Here is a 25,776-nt window from a genome sequence, read left to right as displayed (position 1 = left end):
GGGTCAGGGTGAGAAAGAGAGAAGGCAAAATCCCTTTTCTCTGTTTCTCCCTTCTATTCCAACACCTGGGCTCCCTTTTTGGTACTGTGCTCTAGAAATGTCTGTACGTTTGGTTTATAAAAACCTGGTAACTACCAGGAGATTAAAAGAATTAGTTAAGTAGTCTAGCCTTTAAAATAGAGTAACGTGAAATTAATTCCACAATAGTTTGTGAAGTACTCATTCCCTCTGTTCAGCGTTCAGACTTTGGTCACATACTGAGCATTGGAAGTAAACCTAGGTCAAGGTATGAAGTAGTGTTAAAACGTGCTAGCTCATGATATTTTTCCAAATACCATTCTGATCATCTGAACCTCATTTACATTGTTTCCTGGAAGTATTTTGAAGCTTTGCTAATTTCCATAGCATCGGCATGGTTTTAGGGTGTGCTCAATTACCATGTTGCTAACATGCAGCCCTGGTAACCCCCCCCCGGAGATTTATTATAACTGATACCACTTATTGATCAATAGTAAAAGAAACAAGATCTCGCTACTTCAAGTTTTTCAAAGCTCTGATTTATATCAATGCAATTTGTCAATCTGACACATTTCAAATTCGTGAAAAAAATTTTTGCAGCCTCTGAAAAATGGGATATGCAAATCCCTGAATTTGAGATTACTTAGAGAAATACCCAGTACAGGCATTTAGAATAGCATAGCAGTGAAATAATTTAGAAGGACTTTGTGATACTCCAACATGTTCTTCCTATGTGATTGTATTTCCATTTCCACTATATTGCCTGCATAAAGCAATGGAGGAGGAGGGAGAGGAGAAGAGGAAGTCGTACCCCTGCACGTTTAGTTCTGTCCCTCAACCCTCCAAAATCGGTAAGTAACCACGTGGACATAGATAGCATCCCCTATAGCCACATGTTAATCAGTACCAAGTGAAAGTCATTTTCCATAGGTTACTCCACAGCTCGTAGGCAGTATTATCCCAGTTTCTGGGGGACTTTTGGCTCATTACAAGTGCTGTCAGAATTGTCACTTTGCTAGCGGTCTCAGAGACAAAACATCTCGCCCTCTTCCTCTGCATTCTCAGTTCATGCATATTTAGAGAGGTCCAGTTTCAAGTATTGCCAGTATGGCCCCTTTCACCAGTTTTATTTACATTATTTAAATGTGTCTTACTGGTCTGATGGAGGCAAGGCGTTTGTAGGGCATTTGGACTATTTCCAGTAACAGGTTATATACAAGCATTTGAGCATGCAAGCTCTTACTCAGCTGCTTCTGTGTCAGACCCGTCTCAGTCTTGAAGGTGTTCCCAGAAAACTTGCATTTCCCTAGCCTCATCGGCTGATCCAATAGGAGGTATTGCCTGTCGTTACAAACCTTGATGCTCTTTGACCTTCATGACTGCAGCATTTCTGCATGTTGGTCAAGGAGTACTAAGGTAATACTCATCCAAATACAATTTGGTTTATCCTGCTTTTCCTAATGCACATTTATCTTCATCTATTGACATCAATATCCACATTTATAATGTTGAAGGAAGCTAATTCCCTGAGTTCTTCATATTCACATTGAATATGTTTCTTCACAATTAATTACAAACTTAGATTCTGTACTAGGATCTACTACAAAAGACAGGCCTTTCCAAATTATCACTCGGGTCAAAACGAACACGGCATTAATGGCAAAGGTCCATGTCTGTGAGGCCTAGTGACAGGATTTCACTGAAGAAATCAAGTCCCCCTCTTCATTCTTCTGCCAGTTGTTTAATGAACATACTCCACTGCTTTACGGAATTTAAAAATTATATAAACAAAACTCACATCTTCACTTCTGTTTAGCGACTCTTCCTTTGTTTAGTATAACTTATTTCCACATACAAAAAAATTAAGGCCTCTACAATTTTTAAGTTGTCTGGCAGCACAGCTTAAAAAAAAAAAATAGTAGTCTTTATTTGCCAGCTGGGAAATTTCTTCAGATGAAATACTGTTACACTTAGTTGGAAGCAGTAGTCCATTTACATATTTTTAAGAAAACTTCTTTTCTGAGCTCTGCAGAGAAACAGCCACGAAAAATAACCCAGAAGCCTAATCCGTAAGGTGGAGCATATTGCTTTACAGAAACCAGAACCGGTTCGCAGGACACAGACCGTATCAGGAAAGTCTTGCTTTCAACAGCAATTATACTGACAGTGTCAAAGACTGACCTATCATATTACTAGGTTTGGACTATGAAGTATCCTAGAAAGCCAAAAATATTTTAAAGTTTTGAATTCAGTAAGTTTGCATTAGACCTTGGCTTCAATCTAGGCAGGAATAATCAATTCAGAACAGTAAATTCAGAATTTCTATTTTAAATTAAAACCAAAGTATCAAAATATTTACACAGTGAAGATTACTTTTAGGCAAAACTCAGCAGAAAACCAGTTTGGGAATAAACAAAAGTTCTCTTTTGGCAGTGTCCTGTTTGGGATTTAGCTCTGTTCCCTCCTTGGAGGCACCTGTTAACTAAAATTCATCAATACAAAAAGGCAACACAGTGAAAAGCTGAAATATTAACATTTCAGTAAAGTGCATGGGGACTGTGACAGACTTAATGGCTTTGCTATGACCTTATCTCAGATGCTGAATTAAATGATGGGGATGCCAGGTTCTTTACTATTCTATTGAGGTTGGCAATTTTTTCTTCTAGTAAATAGTTTTTCCTTTCAGCAGTTTTCTGCCGCTGTTCTGTCATCTCCAAAGCCTTCAGCAGTTGTGCATTCTCAACATAGAGATCCTTGACCATTGCATCTGCTTTAGTGTTCTTGGAAAGCTGAATTGTGAATAGAACATAATTACTCAGCAAATTAAAAGCAAAATAAAAAATTAAAAGCAAGAACAGTGCTGGGAAAGTAGGTGAATGTGTTTATTGTAACTCAAATATCAAAGGAAGACAACCCACCCATTCATTTTATTTTCCTTTGTTAAAAAATTACATGTTTGTGGAGTCTTTATAGATACTATGAATATTTTGAAACTGGAAAGGCTTTGTAAGGAGATCAGGCAGATGATAGAGGGCTTCAAATTGATCTTGTCAGATGAGTACTGCTTTATAGCATTTGTCCTCTAAGGATAAGTCTAGTTCACAAGAGGATCCACAAGCCCAGGGATCCCACAGAGAGACTTCCTCCGAGGTTTGGACCACCAGCTCCTCCTCTCTAATCGGGGGGAGCAGCCTAGCACTTGTCTACGTGCTTTTGGGAACAGCCCTTTGGCAGGAGACCCTGTCAGCATAGCACTTCCTTAACGTGAAAGAGGAGACTGTACCTCAGTAGAAAACAGATGCTGTTATCACATCACGCCTGTCCAAGTGTTCAAAAGCCACCTTTTCCTACACTATTGAGGACTTCTGAAGACCGCAGACCAGGGCAAGAACAAAAACCCCAAAACCGTGTCAAGCAGAGGGTGTGTTGGGGCAGGGGGCATCGAGAAATCAATAATTGTACAGTAATCCTGTCTGTACTCTTCAGGAAATTCTTTTTCCTCCTTTTTCTAGGCAACTTTTCCAGTTAGGATACTTGGTCGGAATTTGATGTTTGTTTCCGGACTAAGTGCATCAGCATACCAAACAAGCATAGCTTTTTGGAAATTAATGAGTGGTGGATTCAGTCCCCAATTTGGAGTTTTAGGAATTTTTGAGCAAATATGGCATCCTTTAAACTCAGAAGCATTAAAAGAAAAAGGAAAGCACCTTTAACTTTCTTCTAAGCAAGAATGGCTTGGCAGCTTTTGCCCACTTAGTTGTTTACAGAAGTAATGGGGACGATTTGAGGAAGAGAGTAAGAATGCTTACTTGTTCTTTCAGCTGATTTACTTTATCTTGGAGAAGCCTCTTCACAAGCCTTAGTTTCTGTTCGACATCCATCATACGTCCTTCCATCATTTTTAGAAGCTGCTCGTGACCCCCCTGGAAAGCAACATTTATGTAAGAATCAGTTAACAAAAATCAGTTCACATTCACCAGTCCTTTTTTTCAGTTTATGCTTAAGAAAATAGCTGGCATTCCACATGTGAGTCTATTTTAAAGAGTCGACTAAATTAGTAAACCATTCATGGAAGCAAAATGTTATGGCAATATTTCAAGGACACTCGCAGCATTGAACTCGTTTTCCAAGTCTAAGTTACACTTGAGATTACCAGATCTAGGAAAAATTGATATAAAATTCCAAGTTCTGTCTTAACTGTGTTAGTCAGATCTGGATAGTTTCCTTTTCTGGTTCTTAGGTACGGCCATACTTGTGTTGAATGTGGGAAACAAAATACCAATCAAAATCTTAACAATTATAGAAAAAATTCAGCTGAAGTCATAAGGGCATGTTAGTTTGACAGTATAACTCTCCCATGCCAAAGGCCCCTTGAAATTGAGTAATACCCTAAAAAGTAGGATGCTATTATCCCAAACTCAATTTTTTACTTTTTTTTTTTAGATTAGTTGTTGATAACTGATGTTTCCAAATAGTAACTCTACAATGCCTTGGCTCTTTTTCTTCAATGAGGTAACAGACAGTCTAACTAAAAGCATAGTAACTCAGTGTCATGAGAGTGCCCGTTACACCAACAGTTGAATGAAATTTTCCCAAATAAATTAGAAACACCAGGAACTACAAGAAAGCTTGTTTGTATTTGGGAACTTTAGACGCTGACTGCAGGGAAAGGGATTCTTTATTTTAATGCTAGCTTGTTACTCTCATTCTAGGAAGTCATCTGAGAAGCTTAACTTTGAGAAAGCACTAACCTTCTCCCCAAAACAAAATGCCTTCAAAACCAAAGTACCTTCACACATGTGGGGGAGGATAAATGAAAAACTGAGGGAGGAGCATTTCAGGTAGGTAGTTGCTCTTCTAAACCACTGTAGAAAGATCCCCTTAGGGGATTGATTGAAGTCCACTCAACATTTTATTTGTTGTAACACCAGAAATCCTTAAGTCTATGTATGGGGTTATATGATCACTCAGCTTGCGAAAAAATTGAAAGAAGTTATATTAGAGTCGTATAGAAAACAGTTTTACAGTGTTGCTGGACTGGATATTTTTCCAGATTAAAAAAGTACTACTAATCAGAACTTGCAGGGGACTTTCTAGCCAAGTTATCCTGAGCTGCTATGATTTATAATTTGATTGGAATTCAAAAACATGGCTGACTATTACACTTCATAGTGGTTGCAGAAGCCTTGAGTGAGTAGTTAAGTATAAACTAAGAATTAGTGGTCTCAATACCTGTGATCCTGTTTCTTGGCTTAAAGTTGATTTGAGATTGTTCTAACTTCATGTTATTTCATGTTTAACAGAAGCCAGCTCAGGCATTAGCTTTAAGGTCATTAGAAAGATAGAAGCAAAAAGATCTCTGAAAGCAAGCAGCTGAAATGGTTCATGGCTCCCAACTAGACAAATCATAGGCCTTAAAGAGGTGTTTTGCTGGCCTCTTAAAGTATTAAAAATCTAGTTTAATCTAGTAATTCAAGACAAAAAGAAAAACCACTAAGGAATGTTATCCAAGAAACGAGCGTGTTAATCATTTTCCCTTTTCTGGCACTGCCTTTTTACTTTATGGCCGCAGCAGTAGAATATGCCCATGTACTATGCAAATTCTTTTCTTAAATGTGCAGGTACATCTGCTAAAGAGAAGCTGAGTATCTGTACTTAAGTACATCCCCTATTACAAATCCTTCCCAGAAGTCCTGATACGACAATCCTCAGTATCAAAGACAAATATTTTGTCTAAAATGTTAATTCTTGTTCATAAAGCTGAAACTATTGATACTATTAAGACAAGAGGCATTATGTTTAAAAAAGTTTTATTTTTCATTTACATCAAAAATGTCATCTTTCCCTGTTAAAAAGTTTATACATCTTGTACAAAAATGCAGTATAAATACCCCAGATTTTCTTCAAATCTCATATAAAATTAGTACCATTTGAGAAAAATAGTCTCTTTCCACACTGAACAACTCCACATTTTAAATAACATAAATAAAGTATTTGTAACAAATTAAAAAAGACAGCTTATGAACTTTCACAAAATAGCTTCTAGACAAATAAATAGGAAATAACACTGTGGAGACTTTTTTTTCCCCCCTAGAAAAAGCACAAAATAATTTGATCCTCAAGTTTCTCAGCTTATGCCAGTTCGTGTGTTTGTGTGTGTTTATCATGGTAAGGAATGAGATCATAAGCAGCCAAGCTGTCAGAGGTGCCCGATCCTCCGGTAGGAATCTGCATGCACTGCTCGCTGCTCCGGTAGCAAGGCCTAGAGAAAGAAGGCAAGTGGGATACTTCACCCTGATATCCAGGTTTTCTTTTAAATACGTACGTATACTTAGTTAAAGCAAACCACCAATACAAGCGAAGCAAGCAACGCAAGACAAACAAAAACACACACAAAAGAAAACATGCAGAGTATCACATATTATATTTCTCTAAACATTAGTATTGGCACTACACATATGCAATTGAGGAGATATTCAGGATGCATTTTCCAAATGTAAGGACTCTTCAGATGGCTCATCCATGTTTTTGGGGGATTTAAAAAGATCAGTGGCCGTGATTAACTGCAATTCGCAAAGCAGTTAAATTTCTTAGAGGAAATTATCTGCCACTATATATATATATACACATACACATATATATAAAATCTCAGATTGCCGAATAGCATTTGTGAAAAATGTAGTCCAGCTGGCCTCCTTTGAAAACTTATTTGCATTTCTATTTTAAACCTAGTTGTAAGTCTTTTCCTGAGACAGGTGAACAAGCTGTTGGTCAGAGGTGATTTGAATTTTGAAATAAAGTGCTGAAGAAAGGGGAAGTTGAGCAAGTCTAAGTACTCTGAACGAAAATATTGGTTGGCAGAAGTTCTAAGAGAACTTAGGAAAATATTGGGTCATTAACAGGCTCCCAAATCTAGTTATTGAGTAAGGAGTATGAGAACAAGTGCAGCAATTGCTGCTGTGCAGCAGGTAAGAATCACAGCACTAGACACAGCAGAAACAGTCATTTGGAATTCAGAAGAGTCCAGACAGGTTAACACAGTAGAAAAGGCTCAGGAGTTTTAATTTAGTGAAATTTGAACATATGACAGTAGTCTTTGGAGGGCAATAGCTCAAGACTGACTGTAAAATGAATGAGAACACAGACCACCATAGCAATAATCAAAAAGCAATGAAAATTGCAAAGCATGAGGAGCATAAAATAATTCCAAAAATAAGGGGGATAACTTTGGATACCTTATTACACAGAAGGACTCAGGATCTAAGCAAGCTGCAAAGTGCAAAGCAGCAGCAGGAAAACTAGATGATTAAGTTTACACAGAAAGCATGGATAATCTGACGTTGTACTCACTGGTGAAAAGATGAAGAGGGATTAGGATGCAATTTTTCAAGGTGCTAAAGGGGACATTAAAATGGACATAAGCTCAACTAAATGTTAACCCTAGAAATCAGGATGATGAAGAAAAATCAGTGAGAATTAAAGCAAGATGTGCTTACAGAAATGTTGAAGTTGAGACAAACTAAAACAAATTTGGCCTCGTTTATAGTTGTAGAATGCATGTGTTTAATAATGATTTTAGAAAGTTATCCAGTAAAGCCCATGAAGAAAGCTGTAGGAGATGTTATAAACCAGAATATCCATTCACTTTAAGAAAAAAAAAATATTAAAAGGATTAAGTGCATTAGCTCATTGACAGAAAATACTTGCAAAGCCTCTCTGAAAGTGTTTTTAAATTCATGAAGCTTTCCAGAATAAAAGCTTTTACAGGAAATGTAGTTCTACAGATAAATCACTTCTACAAGTTCCAGGATGTGACTAGTTTGCAAATTGTTTCTCAGGCTTTCAAAGGCAAAATTACAAAGTCATCACTCCTAATGCAATACACAGCACATTCATTTGCAGATGCTACTGCTGTAATATGGCTTTTATTGATTTCAAAATTAAACTGCACGCTCTACTTTCCATTGTATGTGACCAAGTACATTAGCCTCTGGTAATGCACTTCTATCAGGACTCAGCTGAAAGGGAGAGGACCTTACAATTGATTTCTTTTTACTTATCCTATATTATTTGCTGTTAAGTTCTTTTTTTTGGGGGGAACTTTTAGATCTTAGGCCTTTCTTAAAAAAGAATTCTTACTCCAAGTTTTAGAAACTTTAGAAACTGTTACTGCATATACTCTCTCTCCATAGTACCTTTTTTCCAGAATACCCTATTAACACGTTCAGAGATTTTTGAGCTTCAAAGTCTTGGTTTTACTTTTTTTTTTTTAAAGTGTAACTGCAATCTGAGTTTAAAATGTAAAGGTTTTTTATCTGCTAACAGATTAATAAAAGTGTTAGCATTTTATCCAAGTTATTTAGAGCTTTATCTTTTCTCATAAGATAAAGTCGTAATATTATTTAAGACCTATGGCCTGAGCCAAAGCTTTAGAGATTTTTCTTCAAAAAGTAACCGAATCTCTAAGACTCATTTGGCAAGCCTAGTCCCTAAGCTTAGTTTTATATGGGAGATGGAAACTTTTCTACCTATCACCTATAGTTCAGTTTTACATGTTAAAAAAAACCCAAAACACTAGAAGTGTTTTGCCCAGTATGTGCAGTGGCTGTAATCTTCCTTGGAATTAGATTGTTTTTCCTCAGAAATACCAACGTTGAAGTTTCTGTATAACAGTAACAGCGTTCTCCAAACAATGTCTTGTCATATGGCCAAATAATGAAGATAGGCTGACCTTACAAAAAGCATTAATTTGTTTGTATTCTGCTCTACTACAGCTGACAGAACTCCATGTGACAGCGACAGCCCAAACTAGCATTTTGTGTGACAGATATGCGCTTGTGCAATATGTGGTGTAGTGTATTTTTTAAAACGATGGTTCCAGACATGGATATTAGGTAAAGAAAACAAAACAAAACCTATGAACACTCACTGCACGTTGATCAGAAGAAGAAAAGCCAGTTGAATGTGGATAGGAGTGTTTTTTATTTCAAGAAGATTAAGAGGACTTCAGAATTAAGCTATGGCTCAAGCTAAATATGCTAAATTACAAAGGTTTGTTTTGTACACATCTTTGATAGAATGAATTTTAATTTTAATTTTTGAACTGGCATAAACAGAGAACGGATCTCATCAGAATTGAAAAAACAAGAAAACTAACCAGATATCCTTTTAAAGTTGTAACCTGCAGAGTAATGAGAGCTTTACCTGTTGCATGTTTGTTTCAGAGGGTCTACTTTCAAGTTCTTCCTGAAGACGTTGACTCCTCCTCTCTGCTTGTAGTAGCTGGTGTTGGAGCTGCAGGAACTGTTCCTTGGGCACCATGGCACAGCCTTGCTGCTGGAGCTCCCAGGAGTGCGGTGATTGGCTAAGCATCACACTGGCGCTTGAGTGGAGCATCTGAAGGGTAAAGGAAATCAGCCATCAGGAGAAAGCAGCACTGCCGTTCATACAACATACCTTTTAGTGATGCACTAGACATCAGGTTAGTCCTGAACGATTTCTTGTACGCAAGAGAAACAAGCCTGAACTCAGTAAGGGAGGCTAAGTAGACAGCTTTTCTCTTTCCAATGAAAAAAGATGCATCTTTATGTGCAGTTCTGAAGTCTAAAGGAATCTGAGCTTTGATTCATAATTTCAGACCTGAATTATAAATTCACTGAATTTCTGATGAAATCCTGTCAAAGTTAAATGGGCCTGTGGTGAGCTTTAACTTAACAGTCCTTTTTAATTTTAACCTTGATCCCAGCAGCTCTTCTAAAAATAGTATCCACTTACAAATAAAAGCATTAGCATGAGGCAGGCTGAAGTTGTCCACCAGTGCTGATTATTTCTAGTCTTTAATCTGGGATGGCGAGGTAGCATCCTCAAAAGCAGAACAAATTTTCAGTGTAATGTATGATGACTTAAGTAATTTGATGCCAGCTGCTGCATTACATTCAGAATTCAGTATTTAGAATCCCATATATCTTTCCTTATGTTCACTATTAACTGTAGAAATTAACACATTTTTTATAGTTTTCATTTCAAGACATGCCACAAGCAGAGTTTGATAGCAAGCGTGGAGACCTCCTGAGTGTCTGTGCTGCATAAGCATACTCAGAGGGGCCCTTGAGATATGGATGCATATAGTAATCTGAAGTAGTTTAATTCCAAATTTAAGTCTTGTTTTCACTAAAAAAAAAAGTCACCAAATGCATCAGCAAGTCTACATAATGTAAAGGTAGTATATACCAACAGAGAGTTCATGCATACTGGTTGTCCTTTGTGAAGTTATACATACTACCAGAGAAGTCTTTTAGTTGGAAAAACCTAGGCATCTCACGTGGGACAAAAGGATCACGTTCCTAAGAGTCCTTGCTACAGCAAAAAAAGCACCTCGGAACAGACTTGTCCCAAACGGTTTAGCTTCCCCATGTCATTTAATTAAGTGCTGCTCCCAAGCAATGCTATGACAGTTACTGGGTGAAGGGGGCTAGAAAAGAGGCATTTCTGGCATTACCTTACTATGGTAGCATTGCAACCATGAGAGCCCAAGTTAGATAAACTGGCCCAGCATTAGATGAACTTTCGGACAATACTAAGAGCTAAGATTGTTTCATGTGACTGTTTAGCATTTTTCTAGACTAAAGTAAAATCCAGGTAAGACTAGCTCACAGTTGTAATAGTTTATAATACTAAAAAAAGACCAGAACTGTACAATAAAAACCCCTGATGTTTCAGACAAGCTGATTTGCAGCTTGAGTTCACATAAGATTAATACTTTCTTCCTATAAAGTTCAGTTGACTACATCATAAAATCCTCACCACCTGTTATCTCAAAACCATTACTCTGTTCCCTTAGGAAAAGGCATATAAGATTGTGTTAGTGGTTTTAATTTTCCTTCCACAAGTGGTAGAATTAAGGCCTCAACTCAATCATATTTCAGTTACTGGGTTCATCTGTAACAAACAACTACAAGCATTTTTCATAGTGGTGCAGCTCTTCTGGCCGTGTTAGCATCTGTACATCTCTGCTGGCCCAGGTAAACAGAAAATAGGTTTAAGTATTTTAAAATAAAACTCTGTATTTTTTAAGCTATCAGGAGGTTCTCTTGAATCAACTTGTCTAAAGGAGCTATTCTTTTACCGACAATATAAACAATAAAAATAATGAGCTTTTGATGGAATTTGTTTAGGGTTTCGTGTAATGTTGTGAAGCATACAAGTATCTAATGAAAGAGCTGAAGAAACAGTCAATTAATGTTAACGGCATCTTAAAAATAAATACCAATTGTGTGGCTAATGAAAACAATACAGTCTTGCTGTATTCATCTGTGGAAGGAAGTGGAACAATAATGAACTTGCTAAACTATTAGGGATGACACTGAGTGTGATCACGTATCAGTTCACATTAAGGAAACATTTGACAGTCTGGTGAAAAAGCATGCAGCTATCAGAGGTAAATACGAAAACACCTTCAAGCCTCACAGTCAATGGGTTAGAAGGAAGGGGTTGAGCCACTTTTCATTCATTCTTTTGAATGCGATTGATTATTTCTTTCCATTTTCATGGCAATGCCTTAGAAGTATGCAACTTCTTGGCCTACGGAATCAAATTGCACAGTATACTAACCACAAAGAAGTTAGCGCAGCTGTCAAAGTAAAAATTTTATATTAAAATGAATAGTGGCTGCTTTACTTAAAAGATGCATGGAATAATAAAAAAAAAATCCATAAAAGCAAGAAATGTTTTCTCCATGCTATGGTAGTACATTGAAAATGATTGCTCTACCTTCGCACACTATTTCAGAAAGAGAACTGCACCCTTCTCTGCTAGTTCCAACCACTGAGTTCTAGACAGGTTAGCCATGAACAAAAGGAGAACAGGCACAAAAGAGAAAGTTAGAAGTCATAAAATGCTAAGTGAATGTTATACACACCTGCTGGGAAAATGTTATCAGGAGTAATGAGTCCTGCATGTTTGAAATACAAATTTTAGGAGAAAACGCAATTCCATGCTTGGTGTTTATACTGAAGGGTTTAACAGTGTTTGGAATTTTCCCAAAGCTTAATTAAGACTATATAAATAAAAGCGCAGGGCATATAAACAGTCTTTTCAGTAACTTGTCAAAATCTCATGTTTTCTGATCAAGTTCTTACAATTTTACAGCTAATTACATGTTATGCTGAATATACTATGTTTCCCATTTGCTCTCTTGATGAAAAACATGAAGTCTTAATAAACGGTGTTGTAAAAGCCTCATCTAGAAGATGCTTTGATTCATGGAACAAGTCAAAATTGTGGGTTTTTTGTTTTTTTTTTTTTTAATATTATGTTTTAAACTCAAATTCAGGACATCAAATTTAGGCAAGACTGCTGAGACACAACTCTGAGGTCTAGCCTGACCTTAAGGGATACACTAACTTAACATAGTTAAGCTTGCCTGTTCCTGTAACCAAGGACACCTAAGAATTAGGCAGTTTTCACAACATCCAGCATGATCCGTCTCCAGCAGTACTGAACAGACATCCACACTTACAGCAGGCTTTGGAAGAATCTCAACTGAAGTTTTCACTCTTTAGATTAACAGCAAGTTGCGTAAATTGTTACTCTATCACGATCTAGATAAGATAGCAAGGCTGCCACTCAGCAAATTATTCCCATAGTAAATAAGAACAGGTTTCTACATTAAGAGCAGCATTACGCAAATTTTAGTTAGGAAACTTGAGGTTACATGTTTTAGGAAGGAAGAGGAAAGTGTTAGCCTTGCCTCAAGCGGAGAAACAAATTTCTTCGCTATTTGATTTTATATCTGCAGCCTTACGTGAATTGACAATAAACCTCAATGTGCTTCAGAGAAGCATGTTTGTCACACTAACATCTTGATCATGCAAGATGAGATTAGGCATCAGGGGAGATTAAGTCTTCTAGTTTCGATTAGTTTCCGCTGTTCCTACACATCTAGAAGTTGTTTTTAAATGCATTCATAGGTTCAGTGAGGTAGTGATAGAGCCCCACACTATTCAGTACAGTCAACGCTGATTGAAAAGTACCTCCATTAACTGATCATCCAGTTTGACTTGCTTTTTTCTTAGCCCTTCATTCTCTGAGCTGGTTTCCAGTTCACGTTCAAGAGAATTCATCTGACTGATCTATTGAAGACAAGAAGTTTCCTTAGAAAGATAGTAGTTTCTCATTTTATCTGTGGGTTTTTTTTCCCCCCCAATATGCAAGTCATGAATCACTGCACATCAAGACAATTCAAGATTAAGACATAAGTATTCGGACAAGTGTAATGCTTTGCTGAGTGATGTCTAAGACAATGTTATACTGTGTCTCTGACGAGTTTCAAATAGGCAGGGTAACTGATTTTTAATTTAAAAGTGGTAATACTAGCATACGAGCGCTGTGTATTGCGGAGCACTTGAGGAAGCTGCATTTTGTTTATGGTCCCCGTGTTCTACCACGGAACTGTTCGTACTGTTCCTGCAGCACAGGGGCACAGACTTCCACCCTGCAGGCTCTGCAGAAGCACAGAAGACAGTCAGCTCCTTGGGACAGGGATTCATAAGAGACAATGCAAAGATCAGAGTAAAAGAAGATTACAGCTTACCACATTAGCTCTTAGAGATGGAAAGTACTGCTGTGAGTCACGCGTTTACCATCTAAAACTAACCTTCCTGTTTGCAGATGACAACTCCTTCTGAAGCTGTTCACACTCCCTCTTCAAGCTTAATTTCTCTTGCTCTATGGCTTTGACGATACCTGACTGGCTTTGGTGCTTCTGGTGCTTTAGGGAAAGGATAGTAGATTCCAGTTGTCTGATCTAAAGAGACCAGAGATGAACAAATGTGGAAAAAACATTCCAGACACTTCACAAATCAGGTTGCATGTACTTAATCTAAAATACCAAGTACCAACCGATTTCGGACCCATAGCAGATTCTGGTGTATTTCTGACATTTTAGCTTTGAGCAATAAAAGGTCTTTCCCTTCCTCTTCCTCCTAATCTGCCTACTGCTGTGAGCCAAGAAATCAGACATGAAGAATGCTCGGAATACTAAGAAGTTTTTATGAAAGAAAAAAATTGAAGGGCGTTAACCGAAAGTCGGACCAGAGTCTTAGACAAGAGTTATCAGGATTTTCTTTTAGAAAAGAACATCCTAAGAGTGTCTGCATACTCAGTGCAGATGTAAAGGAAAACTATTCCATTATGCATTCTTTCTGCAAATGTTTGTATTCAAAACTAACGAGCCACATTCCTCTCCTGTATTACCCACTGCAAAACAAGTTTTGCCTAGCACGCAACGCAGGGACCGCCTCTGTGATCTGTCAGCTTGCTCAGGTTACCTTCTCCCTGGAGTGAGTCAGGTCTGTTTTAGTGCTCTGGACTTCTCTTTGCAGCCTCTCATTCTCCTGCCTGAGCAGCTGCTGCTCCTGTTTCGTCAGCTGGTCCAGTTCATCCCAGTGTAGTTGCCTCTGTTGGTCCTGCAGCCCTGAGGAAGGCACAGCCAGTTCTAGAACCCGATTCTTAAGACAGACAGAATTGCAAGGTTAGGCCTTAAACAAAGAAGCAGACATTTTCTCTATTCAGGTGGGTTTTAAGTAGGCTTTCAGTAACTGCAGACTCTAAAGTCGCAAGGTTCCCGTCTTCCTCCCAGCCTACACACTGTTTTCCACTAAGAAACCCGACATGCTAATCACAGTGCAAAACCAAAGTGCTTCCCTTGACTGAAATCACAGATAATAGCTGTGCGCCAGAACGGTTGATATGAGTGCGCAGAGTTCAACACCACAAAAAAAGCAATTTGTGCTCCATTTCACAGCCTCATCAAGCAAATAATAGAACTCTATTATATATTATTCAGTAATAGCTGTAATTTAGTTCCTGTTGTACAATTCTGAAACAGCCTCTTTTCCATGTGGACATTAAATATTCCTTAATTACATGGCAAACACGCCAAATTAGTAACTGAATTCATAATACCAATCCCAAGACTGCTGTCTACAACTCCTTCAGTTACAGTTCCTCATGAGTTGAGAGGCTGCTATAATGCTGTGCCTTTCAAAAACAAGTATGACTGAAAATTAGATCCCCCTGTCAGTTACTAGTTTGACTGTTAATATGTTTGTAGTTTTGATATGTGTAAATTCATACATCGTCCGCAGATTTTTTTTTTTTTTTGGCATAAGATTTCTTTCGGGGAAGAAAGGAAACTCAGGAGATGGACTGATCATTGCCTGTCCTCACATTCAAAACTTATTTTAAGTTTTTAAAAAAGAAGTTTAAAATCCGCACATTATATACAATCCGACAAGACTAATTATAGCTAACTATTTTAAAACGGAAAACTATTAAATACAGAAAACATCATTAAAATAGGGCTTCTTTTGTACCCACCTCCTTTCAGCTTTTTTTAAATTATTAGCTTTATATCTCACTTGTTTAAAACAAACCAAAAAAATCAATAGTTGCATAACTCTGAGTCTACTTGCCCAAGTCTGCAGCACTATTTGTGTCCTTTTAATGGACAAGCCAACCTAAAGAAATAAGTTGGCTACAGGAGAGCAGCAGCTAGGGTCCATAAACCCTGGCGTGCAAAGCTGACTGACTTTGAGGCACCCGAGGTCCGTTACCTTTTCGTTGGCATTCTGCAGCTGCTTGTGTAAAGACATCACTTCTTGTTTAAGAGTTTCCTTCTCCTGTTGCGTCACGCGTAAGTCCGACTTTAGTCGGGACATTTGAAGGTTGGTGTTCTGCAGCGTTTCGTCTAGACTCTGAACCTGTAACAAGCAGGAACACAGCTTGGCATTTGCTGGACCAAGATTTCTTGTAACCTCGGTCTGCTAGGATGTGTATGCACCACATATCACACATATTTAGGATCTCTGATGGAGGGAGTGAAGAAGTTTATAATGCTGACAGCCCCCTTTAAAAAAGGCTAAGTGATTTTCTAACTTTGTTCCAAATTAGTAGCCATGCACTTTGAACACAGCCACAATACTGCATTCGGAGACACATCTTCCACCCCCGCATATTTATTGTGCTATGCTGGGAAGAGAAGATTTCTCTTGAATTATTTATTCTTCCTGGCAGCCGATGGCCAACAAGAAACCCCAAGCATAATTAGCCAAGCAGATAGCCATTCGTTCCCCTCCCCTGCCTGGTGAGAGACGAGCCACTGCCAGAAGAGCAGGGAGCAACAGCAGAGTCTCTGCAGTATTTTAGGAATAACTGGACAGAATGAATTGGCAAAATGAACTTGGCTGTAGACGCAAAACAACATAGCTTATTCTTGGGGAAAAAAAAACCCCTCGCCGCATTTCACAAGTTTCCTCTTGTCCTTTAAGAACGTCACTTTGAAAGCCCATCGAAGTGGCCATTCTTAGCTGCATGACATCTTTGCACACATTAGAAGAGGGCTGTTTTATGAGAAAAGCCCTACAAGAGATTAAAAAAAATGTTTTTGATCTAGGGCTATAACAAAAATCACTATTATACCTTTTCTTGTGACACAGTGAGCTGTGTTTTCAGTGATTGACTCTGCTGTTCCCAGGACTTCTGTTCCTGCTTCAAGCTGCCAACTGCATTCTCCAAGCAGCTTACTTTAGCTACCTGAAATAAGATTACATCGGTAAGCCTGACTCATTCAGGATTTTCTTTAACTCAGTTTGACTTTGAGAGTTAAGCTGGAGGGAGTTACAGCTACACAAAGAAAACACAGGAGAGCAAAAAAAAAACCCCTCAGCTCCCCGCCTGAATCTCCACACAACAGGATCATTATTTATAGTGTGCGTATTAGTTACACTGCTCGAGTTCTGAGTTACAATATGTCAGAGTTGCAATGGAAGTGCAAGAACACTGTCTTCCTTGTCCTGCTGCAATATTTATATCCAGGCCTCTGTTCCTTGCAATGTTTGGAATTTTCTACGTAATCAAATTACAGTAAAGCCGTGCTCCAGAATTTAAGCTTTCTCTTTAAGACCAGCTGGGAAAAAAGGCAGTGGCAATTAAGCCTTTATCCAGCTTGAAGGTAAGAAAAAAAAAGATAAAATCCAGAGTAGTTTTACAGGTTAGGGTGATACAGATAGTGATACAGGAATTGTAACAGCCCGTTACAGCACGTAGGTAGTGACGTGGATTTGCAGTTCTTTCATACCTTCTCAATACATCTGTTTAATTCCTCACTCAGGGCTTCTTTGTCTTTCTGCAGCTTTTCGTTTTTAGTAATTAAGCTCGAAACTTCATTTTGAAGGTCAGAAAGATCAGGACATCTCGGCAGCTGTGGAAAAACAAACCCCTCACAGTTGTGTTTGTGTGCCGTTTCCGAATTTTGCATGCAAGTGTTACACAAAGCTTTCTCTTCTCCTCCGGGCTAAGCATCCCGCTCCGGATAGGGTGGAAGGGAGAGGAGCATACTGCAGTTTGGTACGAATGACCATATGAGTATCGTTCGTATGATCCAGGGCATCCTTCCTGCAACAGCAGTGCTAAGGATTCCTAATTGCCCTGTGATCCCTTGGATTTGCTTTAGGGCTGGTCTTTTCCCTGCCTCTTCTGTGAAAAAGGGGTGGGGTGGGGGAACCAACTGTACTGCTGACTTCTGATCCTCTTCCCATCTGACCCAGTGCTTTAGCTTAACACTCTGCCTTCTCCTGGGCTGTTCTGTCTTTGCTCACTCAATCTTCCGTCTTTAGTTACACTCAAGCCACAATCCACTCTTTACTGAATAGGCCTCATCTGCTTTTGCTTTTTAAGACCATTATCTATCCTAAGCATTGGGTGCGTCAAATGAGTGCTTTACACCGTAAAGAAAATTACTTTGTGGAGCCCTAATCAGGAGAGCTAACTCATTTGTAGCCTTCATTATCTATGTTTATTAGCATATATTTACAGCCAATTGAGCCATGCTTATACAGGCGATAACCAAGCCCTGAGGATAATTTCCTGGAGAAGTTGTGAGGCGTCAAAGTCTCCAGATAAGTTTAGCAATAGGAATTCTCTCCGAGAGGACATGCTGGAAGAGACCAGTCCTTAAAACGGAGCTATATGGGTATCACCAGTTACACAGGAAAATGTTCCCCTGCCTATCCCGTCTGCACAAACTACAAGAGCCCTGTCTATTCCTTAATTAGAGCTTTAAATCTTTGTCTTCATTGTCAAAGCCTGTCTTGTAGAATCACTACTCTGGAAGACCTTTTGGCAAAGGCTAAGTGAAACCAACCTTATTTGAACAATTGTGCGTTGTACCCGGAGACTGTTTCAAGAGGATTTATATTCCCCTACTGTTATGACCTTTCTTTAAAGAAATTAACTATTTCCAACTCGGGCAAAAGAGCAGGGCACGTCAAGAGACAGCCAGCATTACCTGATGGCACTCAAGAGGATGCCATACCTGTTTTGACTTCTCAAGTTCCTGCTTGAGGATGTGGTTCTCCTGCTCCAGTATATGAGCTTGAACCTTCATTTTTGACAGCTCCACCTCCAAGGAAGACACCATATTTGATGACTGCAAAAAGTAAAAGGCTCAGATTTCAACTTAGGAGACGGGCAGAGTAACAAAGGTTAGCCAGAGGATGCTGCAGCCAGTGACATGGGTTAGAGCTGGGATGGCACTGGACTGAACAGAACAGGCATGCTGGAAAACGCAGGTAAATATTTAGCATCACTAAGCTCCATTTTCGAGACAAGCCTGCACACTTCTACCTCCCTGCTTTTGGCTGCTGCCACGCTTTCCTTCCCCCCCCACTGCTGCATGCATGTACGTTTGCAGCTGGTACTTGGGGGAAGTTCAGCTTTGAAAGACCACGCACAGCTCAAGAAAGGGATGCTAATTCCACAGCACCTGTGCATTCCTTAGAGTTCAGTTGTTTCATACCGTTAGAGAGAGCGTAATCCCATACCTTTACTTTGGAGTCTTCCAGTTCCTCTTTCAGGACCAGTCTCTCCTTTTCCCATTCTTCCAGGGTGCATTTTCCCGCTTCCCTTTCCTTTTGCTTGAGCACCCTTGCCAGCTGTTGGTTAAGATCCTGCACATCTGCTTGATTTTTGGAGTTCCTCTGGCTAAGTTCTGTATTTTCAGAGTCCAGCTGCTGGTTTCTGGTCTTCAGATCTACTACCTGAATCGGGACAGCAGTGTCAGTTATGACTGCTTTTACAGCGGGGATGAGATTTTTTAAGTCATTCCCTTTCTATTAAGATGACTAAAAAACCTGACAAGTGTCACTCCAATTCAGTGGTGACTCTGAACGGTGGGGCACAGCTGTTGACTGTACTCTATGTAACAGTCACGACCCCAGTAGCACTGCTTGCTTTATTTCCCTATAGCGATTTAACTTGCTCCTAATTTGGCCCTAATTTTAGGCCAAATCAAGTAGAACCATATTTAGGAGTAGGATGGCCTGTTGCATGCACGGTCAGCCTCAGAAACTGTTTATTTCTCATAATTGGCCTCAGTTATATCAGTTATGATATCAGTCCCCTGGCACACCACTCTTCCTCCTTCCCTTTGCCATGCTGATGTATATTTTGAGGGTTATGCTGGTGAGCTAGTAGATTATTCTGAGCAAGTAGACTTTTACTAAGCAACACTACGAGGGACATGAATGTAAGAGCTACTTAAACCTTCTACTTTGCCTCGCGTAACAAACCACCCTTGAAATAAAAGTAGCAGTCTCATGGATACGAGCAAAGGGTCACAGCTGGCAGCATTCCTAGACCCAGCTAGCTGGGAAATAAGTAGAGGCTGAGTCACATAACCTCGGTTTCCCATGGGCGACTGCAGAGCATTACCCACAAAGACTACAAAAGAAAGATTTTTAACTTTATATTTCTATTAAATAAACTTTCCAAGTTGACTATGGAAAGCGCTCTCAAGTCTGTAAGCTAGATAGTCACAGTAGCGTTGCAGTTGTCTTCCGATCACGTCAAACAAGCCTCATCTCAATCCCAAAGAGTTAACGAGAACAGTTATCAAACAGTTTAAACGTATATAATGGTCATTTTCTACTGCCTTTGTGACCATCTAAGGAACAGCTCTTATGCAGTGATGACTTCTACAGAGAAGGTTCTGGGCTCAGTCCGTATACCTGCTTTTTCAGGTTGTCCACCATCTTCTGTACAGCCACTTTCTCCTTTCTCACAGCCTCTATCTTTTGCCTAAGGAAGAAATGAAAGCTCGTTAACATTAGGGTCACTTGTTAATATACACGCCTACAAGAACGGGCTGGGTTTTGACATCACCAGAAGTGGTAATTCTGGATATTTATTTATTGCTTAGCATCACTGTTTTGCATAGGCTTGGCAAGTGCTCAGTTCCTCAAAGCACCCCATGTAGTTCTTTTCTAGAAGGGAAGAATACTCCCAGCATCACAGATGGTTATCTGCTTGCAAAAGACCAAATCACCGAAATACTCCGTCACACCGTACCTCTTCCTGCCTTTTCTAAGGCTACACCAGCCCAACAAGCTCTGCCTTTGCTGAAGCACGAAGAACTGCATCAGGTCAGCTCGTAAGTAGGTCCTGTGCTCGTATGTGTTACTGGGTCATCTGAACTCCTACAGTTAAGCCCCTGCTTTGGCCCTGGGAATGGGCAGGACAAGCTGGGGCAGGCGAAAAGGACGAGGAACAGCCTGTCAGCCAGCTGGATTTCCAATGGCACCAAGAAATAAGCCCGTTTCAAATTTTGTAGAATATCTAACACGTGAAGGAGCTTTGAGAGAAGGGATATAACCATCGTGTCTGCACCGCAGCGAGAGCCTGAAGGCATACACACGGTACGCGCCCCATTGAATTCTTACCACATTTCTTCTCGGGATCCATTTAGCTCCCTCAGTTTCAGGCTGGAAGCACAGCCTTCCTCATTTAATAAAGTCACTTCGTTTTTTAGAATGGCATTTTCTTCTCTGAGCTTCTCGGCTTCACATCTGTGGCAGAGACAGGAGACAAGTGAAAACTGTTTCCGTATATCAGCTGAGCCCACAGGGAGAAAAATTACTAAAAGCCTAAGCTACCTGTAATATTTCAAAACAAAGCTACCATTGACTTGTTTTATGTGTGAACGGTATACGGATTTTACGTTTCATTTAGTAAGAGTGCTTCCCAGATCACTGAAAAAGGGGCTTTTTGTGCATGTTTTTGTACAGCTGAAGTTAGTTAAACTCTAAGATACCTAGTAAAAGTTTCACAGTAATATTGTACTATACCTTTCAGTCCTTAAGTTACAAATAACATAACTTTAAACAGCTTAACACCACAATATGCAGATTGCTAGGAGAGCGAGCTGTTTCTGGAGTCCAGTATGCTGGGAACAGCAGCGTTGGAAAATGCCTTTGCTGTCCTGAGGCAACTGTAAAGAAATAACTTTGCCATGGTGTAATACCCGAAAGAACAATTTCCTGCAGGAAGCTGGTGCTGGACAATAATTAAGCCACTTGTAGCCACTTTATGGCCTCCAAAAAAATCCTTGCTGAAATACAGCCGTTAAAAACAAGCAGGTAAAACCTATTATAGTCTCTGTGTTATAGTAGTATTTACCGTATCACGCACTTGATGGATTCCTAACACTAAGGGCTCCTGCTGGGAAAAAAGTTACCGTAATTCTTTAGTATTAACTTAAATATTTAAGGAAAAACAGAAGCACCTTCAGCATTCCAAGCAACATTCAGCACTAGAAGGGAGCAAACCAAGTGACAAAGTGATATTAGTAAAAGCTAAAAGCATTCTGGAAGTGTTACCATAGCATTTTGGACATAAAAATACAGGGGTTTCTGATGTACCGTAAACTACACACGGCGAAGGTGACTACATCCACAGACAGGACAGCTGGCAGGTTGCTCCTGTTTTACCATTCATGTTAGGTCACGGTCAGAGAGGAGTAAGTCACACACATTTATTTCAACCGTCGTTATCCACGATTAATCAGCCTGCTTGCTAGCAGTTAGAGTCCAAGGCACTGTTTTCTAATCAAAGTTAAACTACAGTGGTTAATGCAGCAACCGACTGGCAGGCAGGCAGGCGGCTACGGAGCGATGAGTGGGACGCTAGGTTAGTTTCTAAGCGGCACATTTGATTACTGCGGGGCCGGCACGTTTCCCACAAAGTTTTGCAAGTGTACGTTACCTCAGAAGATCAACTTTTTGCTGCAGCTCAGTGCACGTGCTTTGCAAGCCGTGCGTCACTGTATTCCTCTCCTCTCTCTCTTCGTGGAAATGCACGTCGTTTGGCTTAACCGGAGCAGCAGCTTTCTCCTTCAGCTTTCTGTTCGGCTCTTGCGGCTCCCTCTTTTCCGCTGACATTTCTTTCACCATGCTGTTGCTTTGGGCATGCTTGTCTTGCTGACCTGTAAATGCGGCAGCATGTTCTTCCAGCTTCCCAAGCTGGCATCGTAGTCTTAACTTGTCACCGTGCGCATCTACGTTTCCTTGTGCGTCTTGTTCTTGGACACCTTCCAATTCTTTAACTTTTTGGAGGAGCTGTGTGTTTTCCTCTCTGAGCTTAATACTTTCCAGTTTACTTTCTTCTAGCTTGCAATGAAGGCTTCTCAGCTTACGCAGGCTGTCTTCTAGTGCACTGTTTTTTTCAACTAACTTTGTAATTTCGGATTTCAGATCCTCATTTTCTACCTGAATTTCTTCTTGTAGTGACAGAAGTTTAGCCTGTGCCATCGATCTGTCTTCTAACTCTTCGACCCTTTTCCAAAGCTGAGCTATTACGCTTTTCAGGTCGCCATTTGGTGACCCAGGAGCATGATCAAGCTGGAGAGAGGCTTCACTCAGTTCTTCAGCCTTCTCAAGCTCAACCTGCAGCTTCAAAGCATCAGAAACAAACCCTTTACTTTTGGGAGCTATTCTGTGATTTAGCAGATGAACCTTCTGCTGTTTAACATCCTTGCGTAGCATTTTTGGTCTGGGAACTCTCTCAAGAGTTTTCTTGAGATCTCTCTTTTTTTGCAGCAGAGGCACCCAAGAAAGGAGCTCTTGATTCGTGTCACAACCCTGATTGCCATCAGCGTCCAGCGCTGCTTTACTTCCTTGCATCTGACACACCCGCACCTTGAGCGCGTGGCCGCCTGCTCCGGCTTTGACACACGCTTTCTCCAAATCCGAATCAATCTCAGTCATTTCTTCCAGGTCTGTAGCATCAGCCTCCGCGAGCGGAAGGACATTCGAATCTGTTCCCTTGCTTGCATCTTTACAGTCGCCGGGCAACCCTTCAAAACTGGGATCCATTTCATCTGGCAGCTGAGATCGTTCGGAGCCAGAGTCGGAGCAGCCAGGACTGGGGGATCGCGCGGGCTCCCGCTCCGCAGCTTGCAACCTGTGCTGCAGCCTGACGATCTCGGCAGCCATTCTGACGTTTTCCTTCACAGCTTGCTCGTGCACTTTCTGCAGATTGAGGAGGACATCCGCATCATCTCCCAGAGGCGCCATACCAGAGAAAGAAGCAATCTTGCTCTTTGCTTTTGCATACTCGTTTTCCAGGACCCTATAATGGTTTTGTAGTGCGGAAAAACTATGGGCCTCCCACTGCAGTTTCTGGATTTTCCCTTGAAGGTTTGAGATTTCCAAACTCATCTCGGCCTTTTCTGTTTCTGCTCTTACACAAATGTCTTTGTTTAAACTCTCCAAAGCAAGAAGTTTGGAATTGAGTTCTTCTTTCTCTCGCTTATATTCACTATCAAGCCTCTCCAGCTTTTGCCTAACCAGCTTCCCATCTTCCTCCACCACGGATATATGCTCCTCTTTGTTCCTTAGCTCTTTTTCGTGGTCATTTTGGAGTTGTGTTATTTTATCATTCAGCTTTTTCTCTTGCTTCTCAGCAGCATTCCTCAGGTCTCGCAGCTCCTTCTGAAGTTGCTCTCTCTCACACGCAAGCTTGTTCACTTCTTCCTTGAAGTTTTTCTCCAGGAGATCTTTCTCCTGGGTCAGGGCAGAAGAAACAGCCTTTTCATTTGCCAGACTTTCCTTCAGTTGCTCATGAGCTTCAGCAACCTCCTGGGCGATTTCATCCTTTTCAAACTCCCACTGAGATTTCTCCTCTCTTTGCTGTTCGGCAAGTTCATGCAACTCTCGCTGGTAACGCCCTTCCAGATTTTGGATCATTTCTTCGTATTTATTCACAAGTGTGTGTGTCTCGACAGAAAACTGAGTTTCTGCATGAGATGCTCTTCTGTTATAGTCACTTTCCATTTTTTTCCTAAACATGGTTAACATAAGATATTACTAAACTCTGGCCTAACTCAGAAAGAGATTCAAATGGCTTTTTAGGCTGAATAAAACAAGCTGAAAAATTACTTTTTCACTGAGTTTTAGATGAAGTACTATTTGACAGGTGTTTCTGAGAGCCAAAGTTAAATTTGAGGCGATTTGCTGAAACTTCAAAAATAAAAATCTAATTGCCTTGGGAAAGCGTAACTCATGAAATGTCCTCAGAAAAGGTTTCGTGTACAAGATACGCCCTTCTGTACTTGCGATCAGATTTGTGGGGGCAGATGTTCTTACCCCCGTCTCTCCCTGTCACCCCAGGATGGTTTCAGTTTCTTTTGACGCTCGATCTTGGCTAAATGCATTTACCAGCCATCCCTTTACTTCTTCAGAAAAGGACAACTCTGAAAACCCAAATGCTTTAAAAGTACAAAGCAGGGATTTGTAAAAAGCACAGGGATCCTGAACAGAGCTCAACTTAATCACGTCTGGTTATGCTTTAACACTATTGTTGCCTCTGGGTGAGCTAAAAATCGATATAAGTATCTGCTTGAGAAAGGTCAGAAGAAAAAGCCCCCGGATAGCAGCCCAGCGTTCTGGAATAAAACAGGTAGCAGCGCTGTACAATTAGTACCCTTGAATTAAGCATCAGGAGTCATTTCTGCGCTAGGTTCACCTTGGTCACCGCGCCAAGCCATCAAGGTCAGCATACACCGCTACCGTCCCCCGCCAGTGGTGACACTCACCTTTCCTCCTCCAGGTCCTGCTCGTGCCTCCTCAGCAGCTCTTGTCGGAGCTCTTCCTTCTCCAGGGCATGCACCTCTGCCATCCTTTTTAGCTGCTCATGAAAGCCACGTTCCAGCTCTCCCTTCTCTTCCTGCAGCGTCTGCACTAACACTCTCATCTTTTCTTCCACCCAGACACCGTTTTGTATCAGTTCTTCCCGTTCTTGACTAAACTTCTCGTTTACCTGCTCCAGTCTGGCTCTAACGTCTTCTTCGTGCTCCTGCCTCAATAGTTCTTGCAAATTGGCTTTTTCCTCATCGAAACTCATTTTTAATTTGTTTTTCTCATCGTTATGTTTATAGTCCAGCTTTTCTTGCTGTTCTCTGAGCAGTGCTGCCTCTCCTTGCAGCTCTGCAATTTGATTTTTAAGGCCAGTTATTTGCTTTTCCATGACATGCATCTCTTCAGTATACTTCTTCCTCATATCCTCTTGCTCCTTTTCACAGTGGATTTTTGTCTCACCTAGCTGCTTTTCATAATGGCTCACCTACAAAAAGGAAAACAGATTGGATTGGTTCATTTTCTACAGAACGTTCTACGGAGATGTCTTCTCAACATTTCTGTATTATATATTTCCATATATTCTACAGAATATTTTGATTTACACATTAGCATCTTCTATCGATTTCCCCTGCAAAGAACGCTAAAGTGCTCAGCTTAATTGCGTACTGGGATAAAGATGATTATTATGTAGAAGCCAGTGAAATTCATGCTTTTCCATTAAGCAAATCTGTGAAAAAAAGAAAAGCCACCAGCAGCTTTTAAGTCCTAAGTCAGTTTTGCAAATTGC

General features: G+C 40.2%; 1 protein-coding gene across 2 annotated transcripts in view; it reads right to left on the bottom strand.

The window, feature by feature from the left end:
- Nucleotides 1-861: 861 nt before the first annotated feature.
- NIN (ninein) overlaps nucleotides 862-25,776 on the bottom strand; it is a 63,702-nt gene continuing 38,787 nt past the window's right edge. Inside the window, exons 16-30 of one of the 2 annotated variants that reach the window (XM_076345780.1) lie at nucleotides 24,947-25,473; nucleotides 22,117-24,192; nucleotides 20,796-20,921; nucleotides 20,085-20,154; nucleotides 18,900-19,115; nucleotides 18,392-18,505; nucleotides 17,156-17,278; nucleotides 16,498-16,611; nucleotides 15,633-15,779; nucleotides 14,346-14,525; nucleotides 13,673-13,822; nucleotides 13,050-13,148; nucleotides 9,223-9,414; nucleotides 3,828-3,941; nucleotides 862-2,807 (exon numbers count right to left, since the gene is read on the bottom strand). In XM_076345780.1, the coding sequence (XP_076201895.1) occupies nucleotides 2,598-2,807; nucleotides 3,828-3,941; nucleotides 9,223-9,414; nucleotides 13,050-13,148; nucleotides 13,673-13,822; nucleotides 14,346-14,525; nucleotides 15,633-15,779; nucleotides 16,498-16,611; nucleotides 17,156-17,278; nucleotides 18,392-18,505; nucleotides 18,900-19,115; nucleotides 20,085-20,154; nucleotides 20,796-20,921; nucleotides 22,117-24,192; nucleotides 24,947-25,473 (4,458 nt within the window). In that variant the 3' untranslated portion in view covers nucleotides 862-2,597. The remainder of the gene's footprint in view (nucleotides 2,808-3,827; nucleotides 3,942-9,222; nucleotides 9,415-13,049; nucleotides 13,149-13,672; nucleotides 13,823-14,345; nucleotides 14,526-15,632; nucleotides 15,780-16,497; nucleotides 16,612-17,155; nucleotides 17,279-18,391; nucleotides 18,506-18,899; nucleotides 19,116-20,084; nucleotides 20,155-20,795; nucleotides 20,922-22,116; nucleotides 24,193-24,946; nucleotides 25,474-25,776) is intronic. The other variant, XM_076345781.1, reaches the window with a different exon arrangement.

This window comes from Aptenodytes patagonicus, chromosome 7 (assembly GCF_965638725.1).
Source record: "Aptenodytes patagonicus chromosome 7, bAptPat1.pri.cur, whole genome shotgun sequence".
In the NCBI taxonomy this organism is placed as follows: domain Eukaryota; kingdom Metazoa; phylum Chordata; class Aves; order Sphenisciformes; family Spheniscidae; genus Aptenodytes; species Aptenodytes patagonicus.
Note: the sequence above shows the minus strand (reverse complement) of the source record. Positions and strands in the feature narration are given on the sequence as shown.